This window comes from Gopherus evgoodei, chromosome 2 (genome assembly GCF_007399415.2).
Source record: "Gopherus evgoodei ecotype Sinaloan lineage chromosome 2, rGopEvg1_v1.p, whole genome shotgun sequence".
NCBI lineage: Eukaryota > Metazoa > Chordata > Testudines > Testudinidae > Gopherus > Gopherus evgoodei.
In genome coordinates, this window is record NC_044323.1 from 942656 (window position 1) to 968350 (window position 25695).

The 25695-nt window shown below is 54.0% G+C and overlaps 1 protein-coding gene across 1 annotated transcript; it reads right to left on the bottom strand.

Moving 5' to 3' along the window:
* Window positions 1–247: 247 nt before the first annotated feature.
* Window positions 248–25476, bottom strand: LOC115647268. Its single transcript, XM_030554172.1, has 13 exons — window positions 25320–25476; window positions 24497–24883; window positions 22894–23020; window positions 20895–21008; window positions 18882–18995; window positions 16892–18224; window positions 13040–13241; window positions 9200–9601; window positions 8517–8643; window positions 7763–7876; window positions 5486–5599; window positions 4939–5058; window positions 248–1618 (listed from the first exon to the last, which is right to left on the bottom strand). Exons 1-13 carry the CDS (start codon window positions 25341–25343, stop codon window positions 903–905), a joined length of 3894 nt encoding a protein of 1297 aa, XP_030410032.1. The 5' UTR covers window positions 25344–25476; the 3' UTR covers window positions 248–902.
* Window positions 25477–25695: the final 219 nt, after the last annotated feature.

Below are 25695 nucleotides of genomic sequence, written 5' to 3' on the forward strand. Positions count from 1 at the left end.
TACATTAGAAGCCCTGCCCCCACTCCAGCAGCATAGAGGAGCTTGGAAAGTGGGTGGACCTATCCCAGCCCCTTCATGCCAGCAGAGCTTTAGTGTAAACGAGAATCCGCCCAGGGTGCACTGGCCCTGGTGGGCCACCATCAGTGTAAAAAACCCGACTGCTGTGTTCTTGGCAATGGTCTCCCATAGGATTTCATGGGGCCGGCTGGCTGAGTAGGGTTAGCTGTAGGAATGATCCAACACCAGGAACAGGCCAACACAACTTTATTTTGCATTGCATCTGCCATATAAAACTACACCGCCAAACACTTGACAGAGTTTAACTGCACGCTTATGAAATTAAAATGTAAAAACAACAGGGGGGCGGGAGAAGGGCAGGACACAGAGCAACAGGTGAGAAAGAGTCAATCTACATCCAGTGGGAGGAGAAATGTGGGGAGAGGCAGCTCTGGGGGCAGGAGCTGCAGAGGAGAAGGCTCTCACACAATCGTGCCGCTGTGGGTGTGGAGCGGGAGAAAGGAAGCGGGTTCTAGAGAAGAGCCCCAGGAGGGGGTTTAGAACCAGAGCAGGACATTAGTGGGGACTCGGGAGGGACGGGGCTGCTCTTTGGGCACGGGAGGAGGCGGGGAGCAGCGTTCGGCGCATGCACCGGCCTTTCCGGTTCTCTCTGCAGGTTGCATGGAAGGGGCTTGTCCAGGGGATGGGAGATAGGTATGAAAAACGTGCTGGGGGTCCCTCCGAGGACGTGCCAGACATCCCGGCTGCCTCGCACCCCGCAGACGTATTTGGTAAAAGCTTCGTTTCTGGCACTGGTTTTCACTTCGCTGCCTTGGATTTAACTCGTGGTCGGTTACAACCCAGTCCCGAGCTGCCATGTGGTCTAGGCCACGGAGTCCCGGGATCTAGTCCCCACTGCCCAGGGCCGGCGGGAGCCCAGGGGGGGCCCCCAGCTCCGTGCCGTGAACCCGCTGATGGTCCTTGAGGGACTCCTTGTAGCGGAAGCTCCTCCCGCACTCCCCACACTGGTAGGGCCGCTCCCCAGTGTGGATGCGCTGGTGCTTCAGCAGGTTCTGCTTGCGGATGAAGCTCTTCCCGCAGGCGGCGCACTGGAAGGGCCGCTCGCCGGTGTGCAGCCGCTGGTGGTTCTGGAGGTGCTCCTTGCGGCTGTAGCACTTCCCGCACTCCTCGCACTTGTAGGGCCGCTCGCCGCGGTGGATCATCTGGTGCCGCACCAGCCCCGAGTGGCAGTTGAAGCTCTTGCCACACTCCCCACAGGCGTAGGGCCGCTCCTTGGCGTGGCTCCGCTGGTGGATCTTCAGGCTCTTCTTCACACTGAAGCTCTTCCCGCACTCGGCGCAGCCGTGCGGCCGCTCCTCCCCCAGCGCGCCGGCTCCCCGCGGGATCAAGGTGCCTGGTAACTCGCCGAAGCTGGCATCCGAGCGGAAGGATTTACCCAGTCTGTTCTCGCCAGGGTCGGCTTGCTGTGTCACCGAGCCACGCTGGCTCCCGTAGGCAGGGGCCTGGTACAGCGGCTCCCCAGAGCCCCCCAGCAGCCCCAGCTCTTCTGGGCCTGCTTGGCGGTGACGCTGCTCCTCCGACTTCACCATAAGCCCGTTGCCTGCCGGAAGAAAGAAAGAGAATCTCATCCCTGGCTCTTTGGGGGAAAGGGCCCCGATCCACAGCACGGTCCCACGGAGCCGAGGGTCTCAGTGGCCTGGGCTAGGCTGAAGCTGGAATGGAGACCGGCGGTGAGAAGGGTTTGAGCTCTCTCCATTACATCCAGCTCTTTGCAGAAGGCCAGCCCCAGCCCCGGGAGACAGGGATGGGGGGTCAGTACCAGGTCTGAGCACCATTCAAGTCCCATTGACCCAAGCCGCTCCCTGGCTAATGGGTGGACTTCATCCAGAGAGAACTGGGTCACCGCCACCCAAAGCACCCTCTGGTCTCAGCCACGTAGGAAACAGGGCTTTGCAGATCATTCCCGACACGTCCTCACAGGGCAAGGGCCAGAGCAGCGGGGCAAAAATCCCTGTTTGTTTGAATGTGTCAGAACAGTACTTCCCCTGCTAGCACACCTCTCAACCGAGGAGCTCAAAAAACTCAGCAAACATTAACCACTTTGCCTCCGGCTGGATGAGCTAATGGTCCCTACTGACCTCACAATCTCTGAACAGCCCAGGGGAGCTGGGTCCCGACTCCTAACATCTATAGTACACTCCTTCACGACTTCCTGCCAGGAGAGGCTGGGGGTCGGGAGAGAACCCAGGAGTCCCAAATCCCTCCCTCGAGAGCATCTTTTGTCCCAGTTCTACTCTGTTCTGGGCAGGTCCTTAAACAATCCTCATCGCCAGAGCATCTGAGCGCCTTCCAGCCATGCTTTAAATGACGAGACGACACTCCGTCACATGGCAATCAGATAGTGGAGCGCGAATAAAGGTTTCTGGCTTGGGAAGGGATTGTGTGTGTCAATTGTCCACTCTAAGCATATTACTAAGATCGGTCAAACAGGCACCGAGCTGGCACTCAGGAGATCTGGGTTTCATTCCCAGCTCCGTCACATCCACAGCCAAGGCATTTGTCTCTCTGAGGCTCAGTTCCTCATCTGTACAACGGGGATTTTCTCTGTCTGGTCTATGGTGCTCATGAGCTCTGGTGGTGGGGCCATCTCTCGCTGTGGGGCCGTGCAGCACCCTGCATGATCTCAGTTAGAGCCTCTAGGTGCTACCAAAACCCAAAGGTGCTCTCATCCCTGCAAACACCAAGCCAGCCACTCAGTCACGAAAACCAACCAACCCAAAGTCATATTTTCACAGCTGAGCACGTTAACCAGTCGCAGGCTGAAGATAAAAGTTCCCAGCTGGGTGCCTATTCCAAGCCAGGAGCAGCCGTCTCCCAAGGTTCGGCACACATGGAGTTGAACGGGTGCTGGGAGGTGGGGGAAATGTGCTACGAGACTCCAAGGCTACAATCACTGAGGATCTAACCACCTGAGCCGCACAACCCTGCCCTGGGACTAAACAGCGGGGGAAGTTCCCCATTAGGCCCCATGAACGCACTCTGTGCAGGGATCAGCTCCGGGCCATCTAGGACCGGGCGTAGGAGAGGAGGCAGCATCTAAGTTCCCTCTATGCTGTGTGGCTGCGCAGCTGCCTATTAAGCCCCATGAAAGGGCTCAGGGCTGTGGCGCGGAGAGATGCCTCTGCCCCAGCGCGGACTGCCCCAAACTTGCCGCCGCCGGGGGAGAGGAGCCCCTCCTTCAGCTCAGCTCAGTCTTGCCAGAGCTGCCCCGGGAGAGATCCCTCTCCCCCGGCTCCAAGCTGCTGTGGTGAGAGAGGGCTGGGGGGGAGGGAAGGGTGGAAAAAAGAGTCCTCTTTCCCCACCACAGCCCTGGAACAGCCTGCACCTCCAACCCCTCATCCCTGGTCCCACCCCAGAGCCTGCACCCAAACCCTCTGCCCCAGCCCTGAGCCCTGTACCTCCTTCTCACACACACACATACCCCTTCCAAACCCCTCGGCCCCATCCCCACATGAATTTTGTTATGTGCACTGACATGAAGGTGATGTGTCCGTACTGTCCAACCTCCATACTGGGGCCCAGAGCAAAATTCATTCCACACATGGACATAAAAACTAGAGGGAACAACTGGCCAGCATCTCCTTGTACAGAGGAGACGAAGGCCTGGTCTGCATGAGACCAGAAGGGACCACTGTCATCATCCCCTCTGACCTCCTGTATAACAGAGACCTGCCCCCAAAAAACCCTAGAGCAGATTTATTTATTCTTTTTTTTTAAAACATTCCATCTTGGTTTAAAACGGTCTGTGCTGGAGAACCCACCACAACCCCTGGTAAAACCCACCCACAACCCCAGGGGCGGCTCTAGGCATTTTGCCACCTCAAGCAAGGCAGGCAGGCTGCCTTTGGCGGCTTGCCTGCGGGAGGTCTGCTGGCCCCGCGGCTTCGGCAGACCTCCCGCAGCCGTGCCTGCGGGAGGTCCAGAAGCCGCAGGACCAGCGGACCTCTCGCAGACAAGCTGCCAAAGGCACCCTGCCTGCCGCCCCCGTGACGCCTGCAGAGTGCTGCCCGTGCCTTGCCGCCCCAAGCACACACTTGGCGTGCTGGGGCCTGGAGCCGCCCCTGCACAACCCACCCTGACTGTTAAAAACTGCACCTCGTTGCCTGTCTGAACTTGTTTAGTTTCAGCTTCCAGCCACTGGGTTGTGTTAGACCTGCTGTCTCTGCGAGTCTGGATATTGTTCCCCAGGTAGGTACTTACGGACTGTCATCAAGTCACCCCTTCACATCCTCTTTGCTGAGCTAAACCCGCTGAGCTCCTGCAGTCTGTCACTGTGCTAGGAAAGGATCCCTGTCCGGCCTGATCAGCAAACCCTCTTCGTGCAGATGTAGCTTATATCAGCAAGAGTCCTTTTGCTGTAGTGCTGATACCCGTTCCCCAAATGACATGAGCTTTGCCAGCAAAGAGACTTTTTGTCGGCAAAGCCGTGTCTACACTGGGGCTTTTGATGGCACAGCTCTGTTGGTTGTGTGTGTGGAGGGGGATTTTTCACACTTCTCACCAACACAGCTACACCCGCAGAACATTCAGATGTAGACCCAGCCTGACGCCACTTCTGCCACAGGCAGCTGAAGACTCTGCAAAAGGCTGTGTGCACGAAGGGAGAGAGAAGCTGCCCAGCGCTAGACCTATCAGGAAGCTTCTGCAGGGATCATTTGGAGGGAGATTCTTTGACTAGCCTTATACACGAGATCAGACGACCTGATCACACTAGTCCTTTCCGGCCTTAAAATCTACAAACTGGTGTCTGCCACGAAGACAGGACAAACCTTCCCATCCGCAGAGCTCCCGAAGGGCACCTGGACTGCTGACTTTTGCACTTTACTCACTGGTTCTGGCTTCTTTTAAGCCATTGCTCACCTGGGCCAGGGCCAGTGAGGATTTCTCTTTCAGCCAGCTCCCATGAATCCCGGACACAGGGCTCCTCCTCTTGTTTAATCCAGGATAAAAAGTCATGGGCAGAAATCAGAGCGTCTGCTCCTGAGGGAAAAAGTGGAAACACATTATGTTCTAACAGCCACGGAACACTCTGCTCTCAAACTGATGGGCAGGCTCTGCGTTGAGGGGAGCCAGAAGAGATGCAAACAGGTGCACAAGGCAATTCAGGTCTGTACTGTGCCCTGGAGGTCACACTGCTCACCAAAAGGAGGGATTAGAATCAGAAGAAGCTGGCATCTAGGAGGAAATGGAGGCCTCCTCACCCTTCCCCTCCAAAAAAGTCAGAGGTTGCTAAATTTGGGCCTCAAGGGACTTGCCCAAGGTCGTACAACAAGTCAGTGTCAGGACAAGACCCATGAAATGGATGAGCAAAGCTACAGAGCTAGCAGACTTCTGAGAGGAAGCTATGCCCAATTTCCTGCTCTTTGCCGCACTCATTATCTGCAAGTTGTTTGAATCGATGAGTCACCTGCGCAGGGGTCCACGGGGATTCCTCTCTCCTCCGAGAACTGCTGCTCCCCGACAAAAGGCCCCTCCTCTTGTTTGATCCGGGACAGGATGTCAGGCGTTGACATCAGGGATTCTGTTCGAGGGATCGAGAATTAGAAGCTGTTCGCGTATCAGCCACTGAATCGTTCACACCCAGCTCAAAGCAATGCCGTTTCCGCATGCTGGAGAGAGCATGTTCTGAATAGACACGCATGTGTTAGCAGACTCCTGGCCGAGGGGTGAATATGGTACACAGCACATCACCTTGCTATGCATGAAAGTGCCATCAGCGGGAACATTACAGTCAGGGGTAAATCCCTTCCTAAGAGTATGTTTACTCTGCAGTAACACGCATGCAGCTGGCCAATGTCAGCTGACCTGGGCTAGGGCCTGGGCTTCGGGATCCTCTCCCTCCCACGGTCCCAGAGCCCAGATGTCTACACTACAGTTGTATAGCCCTGCAGCTCAGGCCAGCTGACGGTGTTTTATTGCAATGTAGACGTGCCCTATAAGTCCCCTTTCTCCAGGAGGCCTCAAAAAAGTGACCAAATATGAACAGAATACAGGGTGCAGTTCTGGTCGCCCCATCTCAAAAAAGGAATATGAAAATTGGAAAAAGGACAGAAAATGGCAACAAACATTATTAGGGGTATGGAACAGCTTCCATAGGAGAGACTAAAAAGCCTGGGACTGTTCAGCTTAGAGAAGAGACGACTAAGGGAGGGCATGACAGACATCTAGAACATCGATGGCTGGTGTGGAGAACGCGAATAGGGAAGTGTTATTTACCCCTTCACATAACACAAGAACTAGGGGTCACCTGATAAATTAACAGGCAGCAATTGAAAACAAATGAAAGGACGTACTTCCTCCCAGAACGCACAGTCAGCCCGTGGAACGCACTGTCAAGGGATGTTGGGAAGGGAAAAAGTGTAACTAGGTTAAAAAAAAGAATGAGATACGCTGATTGAGGATAGGTCCATCAATGGCTATTACAAGATGATCAGAGGGCACAGCCCCACGCTCTGGGTGTCCCTAAGCCTCTGACTGCCAGAAGCTGGGACTGGACGACAAAGGATGGATCACTTGATGATTGCCTGCTTTGTTCCTTCCCTCTGAAGCACCTGGCACTGGCCACTGTCAGAGTCAGGAGAATGGGCTGCATGGACCATTGGTCTGACGCAGTATGGTCGTTCTTATGTAAATATATGCAACACCAGAGAGTGAAACCTTCCTCAGTTCCAGTCTGCTCCTGGATTGTGTTTCACATTAGCTATTTGGAACACGGGACCTGCTGAGGTGCTTTAGAAATATTAATTCATTAAACTCCAAAATCTCCCTGTGAGGTAATTCAGTATTAAGCACTGATCACTTCTACAGGTGGGGACACTGAGGCACAGACCGGCTACACCTATACTTTCCAATAGGGACCTAATTTTAAAGTAATTAATTATCCAGGTGCTGAGTATCCATTAATCTGAAGTCAATGGGAGCTCCAGGTGATCAGCATCTCTGAAAACCAGGTATGAGGGGTCTCAAGCTGGGCACTAAAAAATGGGGACCCCCAAATCAGGCCACTTATGAAAATATGAGCCTAAGTGACTTGCCCAATATCCCACAGCAGGTCAGTGGCAAAATTAGGAGCAGAAGCCAGGAGTCCTCACTCCGAGCCTCAACGTGCACCAGCTAGAATTTACCGCTTTCCCATTACGTAAGAGCTGATGTATTGGGTCAGACCAATGGCCCATCTAGCCTAGCGTCCTGCCAGTACCAGACCTTCAGGGGCAGTGAACAGAACAAGGCAATCAAGGACTCATCCACCTGTCTTCCCCTCTCAACTTCTGACAGCCAGAAGTTTAGGGACACCCAGATCACAGGACCCTCCTGGCTAATGGCCATTGCCAGACCCCCATGAATGTATCCGGTTCTTTTTTGAACCCAGTTACACTTTTGCCTTCCCAACATCCCCTGGCGAAGCGGAGCAGGAGTTAAGCCTTAAGAGAAGTGGTCTAGCGCCCGAGGTACAGCCATCAACAGAGATAAGGAACGAGCAGTGAGAGGCAGAGGCGTGGAGCCAAGTAAAAGGGGTCACCAATGGCCAGATGTCCTGAATGGTTAAAAGACCAAACAGAGCCGAAGTGGACGAAGTCAGGACTGGAGGAAAACCCTGAGTGATACCATGACCAGGATACGGCCACATCAGCAGCAATTCACATTCCACTCCCTGCCCCTGATTTGCTCGAATCTCATTCCTCACCTGTGCAGGGCTCTGGAGGGATTTCTCTCTCCTTTAAGTCCTGCTGATCTTGGACACATGCCTCTTCCCCTCGTTCAATCCGGGCCTCGGGGTCCGCTTTGGAACGGGTACGGTCTGTCCACAGAAAAGATATCGGGGGAACCCAGTGGTTCATTTTACAGCGTGCGATTGTTAGAGACTTTTCATTTATTTCAAGCCAACCCCCTTTCATCACTGGAGGGGATGGGGGAAAACTTTGCAGCAAAAGCTATTGGCAAAGAGCCTGTGGGCCAGGAAAGCATTCAGCGGAAGATAAGCTGTGCTCTAAATTCAGAGCTCTCCACATAGAGAGAAGCTCACAGAGTACAAATGATAAGTCACTCACCTACTCATAAAACTACAAACGCTTAAACCAGTCCAAGGCAGGGCAAGCAACACCCACCTATACCATTTACTCACCTGGCTCCGCATTAACGAAGCAGATTTTTCATCAGGGCCATGCTGAACGTGCACAAGATCAGATCAGCACTGGGCCAATTTTAGCCCTGATGTCAGCAAGTGCGACTCCAGATATAACAAACCCTGGAGACGGACAGGTTGGACCCACGACAGGGTAGGTGAGTCCCTCCCATTAAATGGGAGGACGTGTGGATTTGAGGTCTAATTTCTAGCCTTCGGGAGGGTATAGCCACTGCTCCAGCTGAAATGAAAAGGGCTGGGGCTGCCACAGATGTCACACACACCATCTGGTAAGCAAGTGAAAACGCATGTTTACCCAGCGAGCTCAAAGATTCATAGTTCTCCTTCACCAGGTTATTGTATAGCTCCTTCTGCCAGTCTTCCAAATTCTTCCACTCCTCCGCGGAGAAATAGACAGCCACGTCGACGAATGTCACCGGCATCTGCAATCACAAGCGTGTGGGAGGTCAGTAGAACTGGCCTGCGTTAGACAAGAGCTCACACCAGACAATAGCAATGGGCCCTAAAAATCTACCTGTGTAAGCTGGCAGTCTCAGTCCAACGCCCAGGGAACAGTGTCTACACTGCCGAAGTCAGCATCCCTTTTGGTGCCAACTGACACCTTTGTTGGCAGTCTCAGCAAACAGGCCAAAGACCGAATGGGCCATGGAGACCGAACTGCCCTAGTTCAATGGTTCTTCCAGGAGAGGGTCGCAGTGGGGCAATGGAGGGAAGCTTGGAGTGCTGCCCGCTGCTCTCTGACACGGGACGACTTCGGCCTCCAGTGCCACCCAGCCAACACCTTCCCCCAACGTCCATTTCATGCAAAGATTCACAGGAAAGAAAGGGAACTTACACTGACCCACCATATTGTGCAGCATTCCCACTCCTCCTCATTCCCAGCCATTCCATAGCAGTAAACACAAGGGCCTACACATCATGGGGATAGTACAGAACATTTCAGCACATGCTTCTCAGCACTCGCTGGGATAGCATTACCTTGGGGACCTCCCCCTTAGTGCCTGGGGGGAGTCTCAGGACCCAGAAGTTCCTGTTCTTCAGCAGGTTCTCCACGTTCTCCAGCCTCCTCTGCAGCAGCCCGTACTCCTGGATCAGTGTTCCCAGCACGGCCCACTTACTCTCCAGCTGGTTATTGAACTCCATTGCTGTTTTTTCACAGTCTATTAATTTCTTCTCGGCCGTCCCAGATCGCCCCTCCAGGCTCAGCAGGCGCGTGGCCAGCAGATCGATCTTCCGCTCCATGGCCTGCACTGTAGCCACCACAGTCCAGAGAGAGGCCTCTGCCGTGTGCAGCTGTGCTTCTCTCATGTGAGCGCGCTCGGGGACAAGGGGCGGCTGCAAAGGCAGCAGATGTTGCGCCTCGACGTTCCATTCCTGAATCTGTTTGCAGGGAGAGAGATCAACAATGGCTGAAGTTGTGTTTATTCAGTGGCAAAACACTAAAGGATCAGGGAGGATGTGGATCAGGGTCCAAACACCCCAATGTTTGTCTGAACCTCACTGGCTGGGAATTGGCCTGGATCAATAAGGAACTCGAGCTCTTGGCTGTGAAATCCAGCGCATCCTGTTTCCAGCCAGTCTAGAAATGCAAGGCCATCCTTCCCCCTCCCTGTACTTCACTGCTTGGGCTTCCAACCCCAGCTGGAAAGAAAGTGCAGAGACTGGCGAAAATCCACAGGTCAAAAGGAAAAGAGGCAAATTAGGTCAGTTCTTATTGTAGCTAATTCCTCCTCCCACAACACCGTTCTACCCTGCAGAGGAATGTCCAGGCAGGCCAGGCCAGTGTGGGGAGAAGAGAGCGCGATAGGCCAAGGCAGGAAGGGAGTGTGTGCAGGGGAGACAACAGAAATGAGCTTCACGCACAACAAACAAAGCACCCAGCTCTTGAGAGACATCCAAACAAAACACCTCCCTGATGTTACTCTGTCCCTGTCCTGCACTCACTTACTCCAGTGGAGCCTAGCCAGGTATTTATACCATGCTCACCACTGGGGCAGCTGGAATAGCCACCGGCTTCCAGTAACACCAGTTAGGAGCTGATCCAAAGCCCACTGAAACCAACGGGAGTCTTTCCATTCATTGTTATCCCAGTGGGAGTCAGGAACCCTAACCGCGGATCAAGGCTCTGTAGTGGTAGATGCTGCACAGGAAAATGAGACTTTGCTCCAGTGAGCTCACAATCTACAGGGCAGAGACAGGACACAACAGACGACTAATCAAATGAGGAGGGCGCAGGTTAGGAGGATGAGGGCAACACAGATCCAAAGAGTTTAGCAGGAAAGTAGAAGCCATAGTTTGGGGACTCTAACTGGCTTTGGGCTAACCTTTCATGGCCATTAGGAACAGGGCCGCCCAGAGGATTCAGGGGGCCTCGGGCAAAGCGGGGGAGCTGCGCTGCTTGTACTCACCAGCGGCAGGCCGGGTCTTTGGCGGCATTTCAGCAGCAGGGGGCCCTTCAGTTGCTCCGTGTGTTCAGCAGCACTGAAAGGCCCCCCACCGCCAAAATGCCGCCGAAGACCCGGAGTGACTGAAGGGCCCCCCCATCGCCAAAATCCAGGAGCGACTGAAAGGTCCCCCGCCGCCGAAATGCTGCCGAAGACCCAGACTGCTACCGGTCCAGGGCTCACGGGGCATTTCGATGGCAGGGGGCTCTTCAGTCGTTCCACGCCTTCGGAAGCACTGAAGGGCCCCCCGCCACCAAAATGCCGCCAAAGACCCGGAGTGACTGAAGGGCCACCCACCGCCGCAATGCTGCCGAAGACGTGGAGCGACTGAAGGGCCGGCCCCTCGCCGTCAAAATGCCGCCGAAGACCCGGATGGCTGCCAGGCCAGGGCTCACGGGGCATTTCAATGGCGGGGGGGTCCTTCAGTCACTCCACGTCTTCGGCAGCACTGAAGGGTCCTCCACCATCAAAATGTCACCAAAGACCAGGAGCGACTGAAGGGCCCCCTGCCGTCAAAATGCCACCAAAGACCCGGACGGCCGCCGGGCCAGGGTTCACGGGGCCCCTGCCAGGCCCGGGGCAAATTGCCCTACTTGCCCCCCACACACACCCCCCAGGTGGCCGTGGCTAGGCATGAATGGCTAATTTTCCATCAAGGCAAATGGTGAAGAGTGAGGTGCCCCAAAGATCTGCACTAGGATCAGTGACTAAGATATTTACTAACTGGGAAGAAGGGGGCAAAGGTCTGATGATGGCAAAAGAAATTCAGGTTAGTCAGGACTATAGAAGACTCAAGAGGGACCTTTCCAGGCTAGGCAGATGGGCAGCACAAGGGCAGACGATATTCCTTGCTGAAAAACACAACGTAACCCATGCTGGAGGATGTATTTTGAGCTTCCCGAGCACGCTGTGTGAAATTCAAAGTTCAGTCTAGCAAGTCAACATGTAGCTGTGGTCAGAAAAAGCAAGCAAGATGTCAGATGCATGAGGAGCAGGACAGAAAACAATACTGAGCAGGTTATTGTTCTATTGGGCTGAGAATTTATCAAACATTTTCCCCCCACTGGAAAATGCTGATTTGTCTAACCTGAATTTTTTCCACAGAAATGGATCTGTTTTGAGGAAACTTTTGTCTAGAAGCTTTCCCAGGTCTAGGATGGAATTTCCGGTCAAAACCAGAGAGCATCTCACCCCAGTGGTTAGAACAGGGATTTGAACTGGGGTCTCAGACATCCCACCACTGGACTATTGGCTATTCTAGAGGAAATCTCTCATTTATGTTTTTTCATGGAAAATTTCAAAATTTTTCCGTTTCCTTCTGATGCAGAATGAAAATAAATTCTGAAAGCGCAATTTTTTTTTGTGAAATTGAATTTGTGTTTTTCGCCAGCTCTAGTTTTTACACCATTATACCAGTCAATGGGACCCCCGCCGCTGGACTCCTGGGGTCAGTTCTGGTCACTTTCTCAGTGAAAATAAGCAGAGCAGAAGGGGATTAGAGATGGACAACAAATGATTAGAGGCCGGAAAGAGACTTCCTTATGGGAAGAGATTGAAACGATTGGGGCTGCTTGGTATAGACAGAGCGGGAGACGATATAGGTCTACAGAATAGCAAGTGGTCTCGAGGCAGTCACTCAGGAACCCCTGTTCACCTTCTCTCAGAGCATAAGAACACAAGGACAGTCAATTAAAGTGAAAAGTAAATTATTTTAAGCAAGCAAAACTGTGTAAGCCAGTGGAACTCACTGCCACAACATGCGTGTGACACCAAGAGCTCCATGAGGACCAACAAAGGACTGGATATTCCCATGAATCATAAAAGCCTCCCGAGAAGGCTGGAAATGTATAAGGACTCGTGCTTCAGGGAAGAGCCAACTGGGCAAGAGTCTGTAGCGCCGATGATTCCCCAGCTCAGCTGAAAACAACCTCCCTGCCACGGGGAAGCCCCAGTGGCCCTTTCCCAGTCCTGAGGTGCGGCGGCCCCATCCGGCCCAGAAGTCCCCAGCTACCCTGAATCCCAAGGTTCAAATCCCGGCAGGGGCGAGTCAGTCCCCTCATGTCCGCTGTTCCGCGTGGGCAATGAGGAGGGGAGGGGAGGGGAGGGCAGGGCAGGGCAGGGCACCTCCAAAGCCGAGAGGCCTCACCCCACTGCCCCTGCCCAGCCACCCCGCACGCTGCTGGGCCCCCCGCTGATCTCCTGCCCTCCTCCCCCCCAGGTGCTACGAGAGGCGCGGGGGTTGGGATCGCCCAGGAGGGCCGGGACGAGAGGGGTCACTCTCCCGGGCAAGGCTGGGGGGGCGAGCCCGGGGCCAGCCTGCCCTGCTGGGAGCTGCGAGTCCCGGGCCGGTCCCGGGCCCCCGCGTGGCCCTTACCTGGGCGGGCGCCCACTCGGCCATGGCCCCGCGCTGGGTGGCTCTCGGGGGAAGCGGCCCGGCCCGGGGCTCGCTAGGGGCGTGGGCTGGGTCCCGCTGCCATGCTGGGGAGGGCGCGGCCCGAGTGCAGCCTGGGAGGGAGGGACCCGCCGCCGCCTCGATGGTCCTGCGCGCCAGGGGCGGCGAGCCCGAGCAGTGCCGCCTACCGGGCACGGGCGCAGCGAGCTCCGAGCCCGCCGCCGGGGCCGGGCACGGGCGAGCGGAGCCGTGTCATCGCCCCGGACCGGGACCCGGACCGGTCCGTACCCGGGAGCTGGGGCTGGTCCTTTATCCGCGGGGGGGAGGGACTCGCCCGGCCCCGCCAGCGCCCTGCCGGACCTCCAGCCTGGGGGGGCTGCCGAGCCCCCTCCCACAAAAGCCTTGATTCCCTCCCCCCGCTCTCCTGCGTCCGACAGAGCCCCGGCACCGCCGCCCCCGTCTCATCTCGGGGGGCAGAGCCGCTTACCCCCTTCTGGGCAGAGCCCCTCGTCCCCGCGCACAGCCCGGGTGACCAGATGTCCTGATGTTACAGGGACGGGCCCTAGAGTTGGGGCTTGTTCTTATATCGGCCCCTATTACCTCCGTCCCAGGCCTGATTTTTCACACTTGCTGTCTGGTCACCGCTCCGGCTGCTAGCCCCGGCCTGGGGTGCTCCTCTCAAAGCCCCAGCTCCTGCCGTCCTCAGGCTCTGTTTTCATTGAAAAAGAAATGGGGGGGGCTTTCCTAGCCCCTGGGGCTGCAGAGAAAAGCTGGGCCGGGAAGCCCCTGAAGACAGGCTCAACCAGGAGAAGGCAAATCAATTTATACACAAATAACTGATATTTAGGGCCAAGCTTTGATCCCGCTCCCATCAATGCTCATGCCATTCCTACTGAGTTGGGGGCAGCCAGCTCTTTGCAGGATCAGACCCTCAGGGTACATCTGCACTGCAATAAAATGCCCTGGTCTGACCCATGGCAGCTGACTGGGCTCTGGGCCCCCCACCCCTCGCAGGGTCCTGAAGCCCAGCTGACAACATAGCGATTTTATAGCCTCGCAAGCCGGAGTCAGCTGACACATTTTACTGCAGTGTAGACATACCCTGGGAGACCCAGCATCAACCATTTATTCAAATACCATGAGCGGGCTGCCCAGGAATTCTAGCAATCCCCAGCTCCTGTTATAAACAGCCTGGACTGAGGCACTGACAAAACTGGCAATCGAGGAATAACTCACTGCTCTGTCACGTATTCTATTTTGCTCTTGCAGCCCTAAGCCACCATTTCGCAGGGGGGAGGAGAGGAAAGGGGGATGCTGCCCATTCTCACAGCAAAGCTTTCTGAGGAAAACAGGAGCTGGCAAATCACTGACCGCAGGTGCTAGGATTCCTGAGGTTGAGGATGGTATAAATCCCTAGCCAGAGACCTGTGCCTCAGTTTCCCACTCTGTGCAGAATAATGGTGTGAAGCTAGTGGACCTGATTTAACACTCCCTCACAGGCTATGCTGGTGTAATTCACCCAGTGGAGTCACACTGGTGTAACAAAGTGAGACAGGGCCAGTATCTGCCTCAGAAGGAAGTCTCTGTTCCATGGAAATGTTAGGCAGGGAAATCCTCGCTTTTTCACTGATTCACTTAGGCCAGTCACAGCATCCCCATGCTTCAGTTCACCCATCTGTAAAATGAGGATAATGATACTCAGCCACCTACCTCCCAGGAGTGACCCCAGGATGAATTAGCTTAGCGTCTGTACAGTGCTTTAAATATGCGAAGAGCTATATAAAAGCTGATGACCTGATCCCTGTCTCACACCAGTGTCAGTCAGGGGTAATGCCACCAAAATCCGTGAAACTACACTGGCCTAAGACCCACAAGATCAGAATCAAATCCTCAGTGTGCTCAGCCCTCCAGGGATGGATCATTTTACTACTCAGCTGCTCTAGAGCAGTGGCTCTCAACCTTTCCAGGAGTCGGATCTGTCCTGTGGGCCCCAAGTTTGACCTCACTTAAAAAGCACTTGCTTACAAAATCAGACATAAAAACACAGAAGTGTCACAGCACATTACTAAAAATGTTTTTACTTTCTTATTTTTACCATATAATTATAAAATAAATCAGCTGGAATATAAATATTGTAGTTACATTTCACTGTCTAGTATACAGAGCAGTATAAACAAGTCATTGTCTGTATGAAGTTTTAGTTTGTACTGACTTCACTAGTGCTTTTTATGTAACCTGCTGTATAACCAGGCAAATCTCTAGATGAGTTCAGGTCCCCCCAGGTGTTGAGAACCACAGCTGTATAGCACCTCCACTGACAAACTAACCGTCACAGCAGGCCAGAAACTAATTCTCTGTTTCCCAGTGGTTAAAATGAGGGAGAGAGAGAGAAATGATTCACCCAAAGTCACAGAGGGAACAAGTCCACACTAGGACAGGAATTCCCTGCTCCCAGTCCTGTGCTCTGACCTCACCTCTCAAAGCTGAGTTGGGCCCCTCACTGCTCAGACAGAGCAAAGCAAAAATATTCGTCACAGAGCCTCAGCACCAACAGCGCCTTCTAGAGGCTGAAGACCCAAACGCTGAAACAAAATCGCTTTGCTAAAAATAATGTTTATTATTAAGGTGAAAGAACATTATTAGAAAACTATTTTTAACACATACACAGAGGTAATTACATCATTCCAGATCACACACATACCATACAGGTTCAGCCATATGGTAACAACACGCCACTTTTTAAACCAGAGATAAAGGAAGATACCGTTTCTGACCCGAACTGGTGGCTCTGGAGCAGGTTCTCCAGCAGTGACAAGGTTAGTAGGAACAGCTGAATCCCAGCGTTTGTAGTGATAGGGCTTTTTTGTTGTTGTTTTTGCCTTTCATGCTAGTGTCAAGGTAGATACAAATTTCAAACCTTATTCTTGTTTTATATACAGCTTTCTCCATAGACAGGCTGGGAGCTCAGGCAGCCATTTTTTGGCTGTGATTAGGGATGTTTCCCAATTTAAATGTATTACATTATTATTATTAAATAAAAACAACATGGTTTGAGATCCCAGCCCATTAAGAGAACACATGGCCAGGCCTGAAATTTCATAGACACATTTTTTAAAAGGTAACTTGAAAGGGTTTTTACCTGCCAAGATCTCCACTCAGGCTGTATTGCAGGGGAAACCCCCAAATTACTTGCCAAGGACATCATTTTGCCAGTTACCCCCATTTACTAACCTCTGACTGCTGGCATCTTATCTCTCTCAAGCAACTCACGGGCTCACCAGGCCTGGAACATACAACTTACACCGCCATTTACTGATTCATTTGGCCCCCCTCATTTGGTGCCTCAGTTTCTCTTCCCTTCAGCACGTCTTCCTCATGCCCCACAGCCGTTTCCCTCCCCTCCCCCCCCCGCATGGTTATCTTTAGGGATGTGGCTTTCACGCTGTGGCCCCCAATTCTAACTCAGATATTGGAGGTGCAACTATAAACGTAAAGCAAGAGTTGTTGTTTTCCTGTATCGAAAAAGGAGACTGGCAGCCCACATTCCCTTGGCCGATACTTCCTCTGCACAAACAGCCTGCATGTAAATTGCTCTTGCTTTTTGGTTCAAAGACGTGGCCACGTTCCCCCACACCCATGTGGCTAGTGCTCTTTGTCAGGCTGCACGGCCGTGACAGGCGGGAGTGCGCACAGGTTCTCATGGACTGTGCAATTTCCCCTGGGGCGTAAGGACAGACAGGTGTCTGGGGCTTGTCCATTTCCTGTTGCATTACCGTGTTGCTGTTCTCAATGCCTGTTGACTGGGATGCCATCAGCACCAGCGTTTATTCTCACCCCACGGTGCCCATCTTCACTACCTGCCTGGGACTGGGAGCAGCTTGCGGGTGACCCAGCTCTGTGCCGTGAACCCTGGCATGATCCTTCAGGGACCCCTTGCAGCGGAAGCTCCTCCCGCACTCCCCGCACTGGTAGGGGCGCTCCCCGGTGTGGATGCGCTGGTGCTTCAGGAGGTGATGTTTCTGGATGAAGCTCTTCCCACAAGCGGTGCACTGGAAGGGCCGCTCCCCGGTGTGGATACGCCGATGGTTCTGCAGGTGCTCCTTGCGGCTGTAGCTTTTGCCGCACTCGGTGCATTTGTAGGGGCGCTCCCCGGTGTGGACCAGCTGGTGCCGGACAAGGTAGGACTGGCAGATGAAGTGGACACCGCATTCGGAGCACTGGTAGGGCCGCTCCGGGGCATGGCTCCGCTGGTGGACGACGAGGCTTTTCTTCAGGCCGAAGCTCTTGCCACACTGGAGGCAGGAGTAGGGCTGCTCGCCGGTGTGAACTCGGTAATGCACCGCCAGCTTGGAGGGCTCGGCAAAGCGCTTGGCACACTGGGCGCAGGCGTAGGGGCGCTCCCCCGAGTGGATGCGGGCGTGGTAGTTGAGCCGCGACTGGTGGATGAAGCTTTTGTTGCACTGGCTGCACTGGTAGGGGCGCTCCCCGGTGTGGATGCGCTGGTGCAGCAGGAAATGTTCCTTGCGGCTGAAGCGGCGGCCGCACTGGGTGCACGGGTAGGGGCGCTCCCCGGTGTGGGTGCGCTGGTGCACCGTCAGGTTGAAGTACCTGCGGAAGCTCTTCCCACACTGGCTGCAGATGAAGGGCCGCTCCTCCGTGTGGGTCCTCTGGTGCTGGGTGTAGTGCTCCTTGCGGCCAAAGGTCTTGGCACACTGGGTGCAGGCGTAGGGGCGCTCGCCCGTGTGGGTGCGGCGGTGGCTGCTGAGTTTGGACTGCTGTGCAAAGGTCTTGCCACACTGGGCGCAGGCGTAGGGCCGCTCCCCGGTGTGGGTGCGCTGGTGGCACAGCAGGGTGTCTTTCCGGGTGAAGCTCTTGCCACACTGCAGGCAATGAAAGGGCCTCTCCGCAGGCTGGCTGAGCCGGGGGACGGCGCCACCGCCCTGGGGCTCAGCGATTTCATGCTGGCCCCGCCTGCATTCGTTGGGCTGCCCCAGGTCGCTCCTCTGATGCACCACCGGGCCAGGCAGACTCTCACAGGGTGCTCCCCACTCGGGAGCCTGCCCCTCGCTCTCTCTGCATGTCCCCAGTTGCACTCCAGGTGGCTCTGGGCTGTTGTGACCTTCCCTGACAGTCCCATCCTCTGTTTTGATCACAAGCCCATCACCTGCTGCAACAAACAGAACAGAATCCAGCACTGGTTTTATTTTTCCCCATTTCATCTACTTGGGCCATAAGAAACCACTGGGAATGCATTCGCTTAATACATGTGATCATGTCCCCTGCGCTGGGCATAGCAAATACAAAAGCTTCCTACTTTCTGACAGCTAATGAAGTTACTCCAGGGGCTTGGGCTGGCAGCTGGACCAACGCTGCCACAACCTGCTGGCCCGAAGCCGAACGTGTGCTGAATTACCCAACCAGCCAGATTCACAGGGGCAGCTGATATACTACAGTGACAGTTTCAGCTTTCCCCTTCTCCAGTCCAGAGCCCAGTACTGATCAATAACGTCACATGGGTCAGGCTAAGGCACAGAGCTGACATTTCAGAGCTGGCAGAGACCCCAGTCTACTGAGCACTGACTCTGCATGTCCTCGGGCAAGTCTCTTTTGTGCTTCAGTCTCCCAGTCTGTAAAATGGGAATAATGGCGTTTTCCCACCTTTTCCAAGTCCCTATGGATAAAAGAAGAGCTGTGGAAGTGCTATCCCACCCCCTCCACACACACACACACACCCCTGCTCAGTGTGATACCCACAACAGATTTGCTGGAGACTCTCATTTAACTTCTGTCCCAGTTTACGAAAGTCTATTACTCTATAACTCACACAGGCTGCAATCCGCAGGGATTTCTCTCTCTTCCAATTCTTGCTGATCTCTGCTGCACGATCCCTCCTCTCGTTTAACCTGGGATAAAACGTCAGGTGTCGAAACTGGAGAATCTGTTCATGTAAACAGAGTCATTTTATGTAACGTCTAGCAGCCCATCCTGCTAGGTTCTGTGCAAACACAGATTTGCATATACCTTTCTAATGCAATTATAATGCTTCACAGAATCACAGAACTGGAAGGGACCTGGAGAGGTCTCTGGTCCAGTGCCCTGCACTCTCGGCAGGGCTAAGTATTATCTAGACCATCCCTGACAAGGGTTTGTCCAACCTGCTCTTAAAAATCTCCGATGACTGAGATTCCACAACCTCCCTGGGCAATTTATTCCAGTGCTTAACCACCCTGACGGGAAGTTTTTCCTAATGTCCAACCTAAACCTCCCTTGCTGCAATTTAAGCCCATTGCTTCTTGTCCTGTCCTCAGAGGTTAAGAAGAATTTTTCTCCCTCCTCCTTGTAACAACCTTTTATGTACGGAAAACTGTTATCATGTCCCCTCTCAGTCTTCTCTTCTCCAGACTAAAAGTAATACTTGCATATTATTTTTCATGCAGAAGGCTCAAAATGCTGTACCAAGATGGGTACACATTATTATCCTCTCATACACATGCACTTCGAAGGCATCAGGAGGCTGACCTGGCTTGCCTCAGGCCATAAAGGAAGGCAGTGGTGTACCAGGAAGAGAATTCCAGCCTCCCGAGTTCCAGTCCTGAATCTGATCCACTAAGCCACAGACACCACTGAACACTTTATAACAGATTTCAAAACTGACTGCAAACCGTGGGATGCTTTGGTATCAGGTATATTCCTTCAGCTTTGGAAACGTTTATTCATGCCTTTTTGGCCATGTTAACTAGCTCCTTCTATCACACTCATTCCCTGAGCTCAGATGAGAAGCGATGGCTTAGAATCAGATTTGAAATCCCCAAACACTCTGGAACCACAAGTTCAAATCCCAGGAGAGTCAGTCGAGCTCTTAATTCTTCTCACATAGAGAAATGGAGCCTCGTGTTGTTTACAATGTATGTGGCTGGGTGGTTACTGGGGAAGGTATTTCAGAGAAGACCTTAAAAATAGAGGTGCTCTCTGGAGATGGCAGGAGCTCAGACACATTCCTCAGGAGTCCTCATCCTTAGCCCAAGTATCCTCTCTCTACTACTTCTGTCCAGCATGCAACATGGTCGTTATGGCATTCCATCCCATTCCATCCCAGAGGTGGCTGCATTTCAGTGGTGCTGTGCACATGCAGTTTGTGACGGCTGCTGGATGAAAGGCCCTTTATAAATGTAAAATACTGTTGTTCACACATAGGAGAAACATTGCTTTGTTTTTTAAATTGTCTCTGAGAAATTAAAACTGGATCTCAGACCTTTGCTGGGGTGAGGCGTGCACTGAATGGACATGGGCATGGACATGGACATTAAGAAGGCTCCAGATGGGACAAAGGGAAACTGTAGGATCCAGATGTGCGGAATGCCCAGAATGCTGAGAACACAGAGGGTCAGATTCACAGTCAGCTGGGAACGAGATCGGTGGAGATTCCAAGAGTGACAACTCTCACAGGCAAGGACAACAGAAATCCACGGGCAAGGGAATCGTGTCAGAAACAATAGGAGCTACCAAAGGGTTTATCTGATTTTTAGCTAAGTAAATAAAATGAATAAATAGGACAAATGTGGAGTCCTGGGCTGTCAATCTAGCCTCTTCCAGGAGCACTGAAACCACATCAACTTTCTTTTTGTGTAAACATTTATATGAAGTGGAAGGTCAGATACCAGGTAAACACACAGATACCACAGTGAGGGGCACCGTGCAAGTTCTTCGAGAGAGTTTAGTCCTTCGACGGTAAGTTTCCAAAGGCTGAAGAAAGCAAACTGCTGGCTAGTGATCTTTTAATCTGAAGATATAATTAGTCAATTGACAAAGCACTGTCCGTTTCAGATCTATTACTCACCAGTGCTGGGATCCACAGAGGTTCCTCTCTCCTCCAGCTCTCCCTGCACCCCGACACCTGGTTCTTCCTCCTGATCATTCGGTGATAGGACGTCAGGTTTGGAGATGGCACACTCTGTTCATGGAAAAAGACATTAAAAGACAAAGTGTCCGATTAATATTCACTAGGCACCTGGCAGAATTTTTTAAAAAATCTAAACCAAGCCCCACAGCCTCTGTTTCTCACTAGAAAAAAAGAGAGCAATCTGAACAGATTCTAATGTTAACTAAGACCAGAGATGAGCAAACTACAGCCCCTGGGCCACAGCCGGCCTGCGCGACCGTCCTGCCCAGCCCTTGAGCTCCTGGCCGGGGAGGCTAGTCCCCAGCCCCACCCCTGCTGTCGTCCCTCCCCCACAACCTCAGTTCGCGGCATCACCAGTGCTCTGGCCCACTGCTCCTGCCGGGCAGCGGGGCTGGCTCTAGTGGGGCTCCAAGCTCCTGCTGCTCTGAGCGGCATGGTAAGGGGGCAGGGAGCTGGCGGGCTGGGTAAGGGGCAGAGAGTCCAGGGGGGCAGGGAGTGGTTGGATGGGAAGGAGGTTCTGGGCAGGAGGGGGTGGCCAGGGGATGGGGAACAGGGTTGGATAGGTGTGGGAGTCCCGGGGGGCCTGTCAGGGGGAAGGGGTGTGGACAGGAGTCAGGGCAGTCAGGGTATGGGGGGAGTTGGATAGGCGTGGGAGTCCTGGGGAGCCTGTCTGGGAGTGTGGATAGGGGTTGCGGCAGTCGGGACAGGGAGCAATGGGGATTGGACAGGGTGTGGGGTCCTGGGGGCCTGTCAGGGGGAAGGGGTGTGGATAGGGGTCAGGGCAGTCAGGGGACGGGGGGGTTGGATAGGGGGTGGGATCCTGGGAGGGGGTGGTCAGGGATCAAGGAGCAGGGGGGGTTAGATGGGTCGGGGATTCTGAGGGGGGCAGTCAGGGGGCAGGACATGGGAGGAGGCAGATAGGGGGTGGGGGCCAGGCTGTTCGGGGAGTCTCAGCCTTCCCTACCTGGCCCTCCATACAGTTGCGTAACCCTGACATGACACTTGGGCCAAAGAGTTCGCCCACCCCTGAGTAAGACCATACAAGAAGGTACATTAAAGTGCTGTAGGAGCAGGATTGTAACTCCTAGAAGGGATGCGGGGTTCCCAGAAATGATGCAATTTGAAGACTTCTTCACTGCACCAGTATAATCCCCTTGTCCATCGACAAACCTGCAGAAAGGCCAGAGTCCATTTCAAAGGCAAGGCCAGGCCAGGCCAGGGAAGGGATATGGGGAGAGGGAAGACATAGAATGGTTTAGATAATTGCGTGTTTCTGAGCCAGTAGAAATTAAAATATCGTTTTGGTTTATTGCTCATTAATTACTATATTGGGGGAAAAACAGCAGCTCCCTTGACTCAAAACACAATCTCCTCTAAAACCTGCGTGCGTGTGCACACGTGTGTACGGTTTTAAATGGTATTAGTAATAAACATGGAACATAATGTTAAACTGCTAGAGGCTACCACTATAATCTATGCAGCTTTGATTCAAGAAACACGCTTTCAAGGCAGCGGTGGCACATAAACCCTGCACACAGATTAGCACAGTTTTTTCCATGCCGGGGCAAAACACATGCATGAATAAATGCAACCTGAAAATAAACAAACAGGACGGTAGCTGAAGGTATCAAAGCCCGGGCTGTATGTGTTCCAGGCTCCTTTCCAATGGAGGATGGGTGGAACTGACCACCCATCAAAGGCTCTGTAGGACCTGCAGGTTCATTCACCAGAAACCAAAGGAGCTGTCACCCCCTAACTATTTATGCAGCTCGCCAAGGGGAAAAACTAGGAAGAACTAGCTGAGGGTGGGGCTGTCCCCATCTTTCTTTCATCACCCTAGGCTCCGGCTAGGCCTAAGCTTTAGTCAGTGAATCTGGCAACCTGACACTTTGCTAAGCTCACAGCTTCTCATCAATGTGTGAAATCTGATCTTTACCCAGGGAGATCAAAGAGTCATAGCTGTCTTTCATCAAGTTCTTGTAAAGCTCCTTCTGCCATTCTTCTAAATTCTCCCACTCCTCCCTGGAGAAGTGGACTGAGATGTCTTCAAACATAACCGGGACCTGAAATCAAAAGCATTACACACACAGCACTTTCCGCTGCCATCCCATCTGCACACACCTTGCTTTTTAAAAGGTCACTGTCCGTGCCTACCCAGCCATCAACACCCAGCACGTCCCACCAGCTGTTTGGTAATACACATGAAATGTGTCGAGCTAGTTCTCCTCAGACAGGCAGCCACTTCACAAATGGCACAAACTGGTACCCTTGCTGGCATTCTTGCCAGAGGAGACCAGGAATGGATAAGGAGAAGATTTACTCTTTGATCCTTACCAGTGAGGATTAATGGGAAGGAGCATGGCCTAGTGGTAAGGAAGGAAAACTCAAGTTAGCAGGCTTGGGCTCTAACCTCAGCTCTGATACTGACATGCAGTCTCATAAGAACATACTGAGTCAGACCAATGGTCCATCTAGCCCAGTATCCTGTCCTCCAACAGTGGCCAGTGCCAGGTGTTTCAGAGGGAATAAACAGAACAGGAAATCATCAAGTGATCCATCCCAACTCCCTTGACCATCCTGTGCCTCTGTTTCCCCATACGTACCAATGGGGATAATGCTGCTTCCCCAGCACTTTAAAGTGCTGATAACCCAGCTGAAAGGTGCTATATACATGTAAAGGAGACTTCCTCTCTAGGCTACCTCTTTCTGCTCCTCATGACAGGTTACACCTGGTTTAAACTGTGTCCCACAGGAGACCAGGAAAGCTGGAAAGCTAGATAAAGATGCCTTGGCCTAAATCAAACTGCGGCATTTATATATCTGCCTACAATTACCCAATTCCCTTGCACCAATCAGTGGAGAAGCTATGGCACTGCTCCCCCACAACGGGCCCAATATCTCGGCATCTCTTGGGTACATTCATGGGTCCATCAATGGCTATTAGCCAAGACGCAACCCCATGCTCTGGGAGTCCCTAGCTTCTGACTGCTAGAAGCTGGGACTAGATGACAGGGGATGGATCACTCAATGAAATGCCCTGTGCTGTTCACTCCCTCTGAAGCATCTGGCACCAGCCGCTTGCTGGAGTACAGGACACTGGGCCAGAAGGACCATTGGTCTGACTCAGCGTGTCCATTCTCATGTTCTCTGCTGGATGCTTTGTGGCTTGCTCTGTCTGAGGCCCAGCAAATGGCAAAGTGGGAAGCCCAGCTGACTGTTGGTAAGTATGCAACCAGATTGGAAAAGCATTTTGGAGATCATGAGAGTAAGGGAAGAGAACCATAAACTGGGTCCGACAATTAAACATTAGGCAGGTGTTTACCTCATACCACCATGCTCCTAAATCAGACTGTTCCAAGGTGGTGCAGAGACATGGGAATATTAAAGATCCTGTCAAAAGGTGACCCAGCACCAACTTTACTTCTGCTCCTCATTGAGAGCTGGGATATTTGCACTTGGGGCCTAAATACCTTTGAGGATCTGGGCCTCAGATACTACAGTGATGAGACAACGGAGGTCCCTAGACAGCAGATAGCTACCTTGGGGACTTCCCCCTTAGTCCCTGGGGGGAGCCTCAGGATCCAGAAGTTCCTGTTCTTCAGCAGGTTCTCCATGTTCTCCAGCCTCCTCTGCAGCAGCCCGTACTCCTGGATCAGAGTTCCCAGCACGGCCCATTTACTCTCCAGCTGGTTCCCAAACTCCACCACTGTCTTCTCACAGTCTAATAGTTTCTTCTCCGACATCCCTGTTCTCCCCTCCAGACCCAGTAACCGGGTGGCGTGAGAGTCCACCTTCCTCTCCAGGGCTTGGACGGCAGCCAGGACAGCGAGGGGAATCGCTGCAGTGCCCAGCTGGCTCTCTCCCCGGGGGGGCCCTTCAGAAGCGGGGAGGGGCTGCACAGACACCGGGAGGGGGGTGGCCAGAGCCTGTTCCGGACAAGACACCAAGCTGAGGCTGGGGGCACGTTCCTGGGTAACAAGCCGGGGCACGGGGAAAGGGGGGGCCAGTCCCAGGCTATGGCCCAGGGGAAAGGGGCTTTACAAGGCGGCATGACCCGGGGGAGCGAAGCCCGCAGCACACACCTGCTCTGCTCCCGGCGAGGGAGGGAAGCTGGGGCCGCGGCGGATCCGGAGGCAGCAGGAGGAAAACACCCCAAGGGGGCGATGCCGGGTCCCGCAGGGCTCACACCGCAGCGGCGCCGGGCCGGGGTCTCGCTTTCACCCCGGCCCGACCCCCGAGGCAGCGCAGCCCGGGCCGTGCTCCCCGGCACCCCCGCGCTCCCCGCGGCCCGGCTCCCGGGGCCCAGGCCGGGCGGGGAGAAGCTCCCGGGGCCCGAGGCTCCCCCGCCCGCCGGGCCCTTACCTGGGCAGCGGCCCGCTCGGCCATGGCCCCCCCGGGCTTCTCCAGCGGGCCCGGCCCGGCCGAGCTCCGCTCCCGCTCCGGGCTGGGCAGAGTCCCGGCGCCGCCTCGCCACGGGCCGGCCCCGCTGCCGGGCGGAGCAGAGCGAGCGCAGCCGGGAGGGAGGGAGGGAGCCGCGGCCTGGCTGCGGGGCCGGGAGCAGCGGGCGGCAGCGGCCCCTGGCAGCGGGAATCGCCTCCCTCTCCCCGCCGTCACCGGGCGAGAACAGGCTCCGCCCCCGGGGACCCGCCCATCCCCGTGTCCTCAGAGCACGGGCGGCCCCGCCAGCCAGAGAGCGCGGGACAGCAATGGGGGAGAGGGGCAGGGCACTTGCCCTTAG

Excerpts from the sequence above, each read along its gene's own strand:
- LOC115647268 (XM_030554172.1), bottom strand. The coding sequence starts at position 25,343 with ATGGCCGAGCGGGCCGCTGCCCAG. Across the intron at positions 18,996-20,894 it reads CTCTGTGGATCCCAGCACTG|ATTCTCCAGTTTCGACACCT; the intron begins GTGAGTAATAGA and ends TTACATGAACAG. Across the intron at positions 13,242-16,891 it reads GTGAAGATGGGCACCGTGGG|GCGGCACTGCTCGGGCTCGC; the intron begins GTGAGAATAAAC and ends CGTGCCCGGTAG.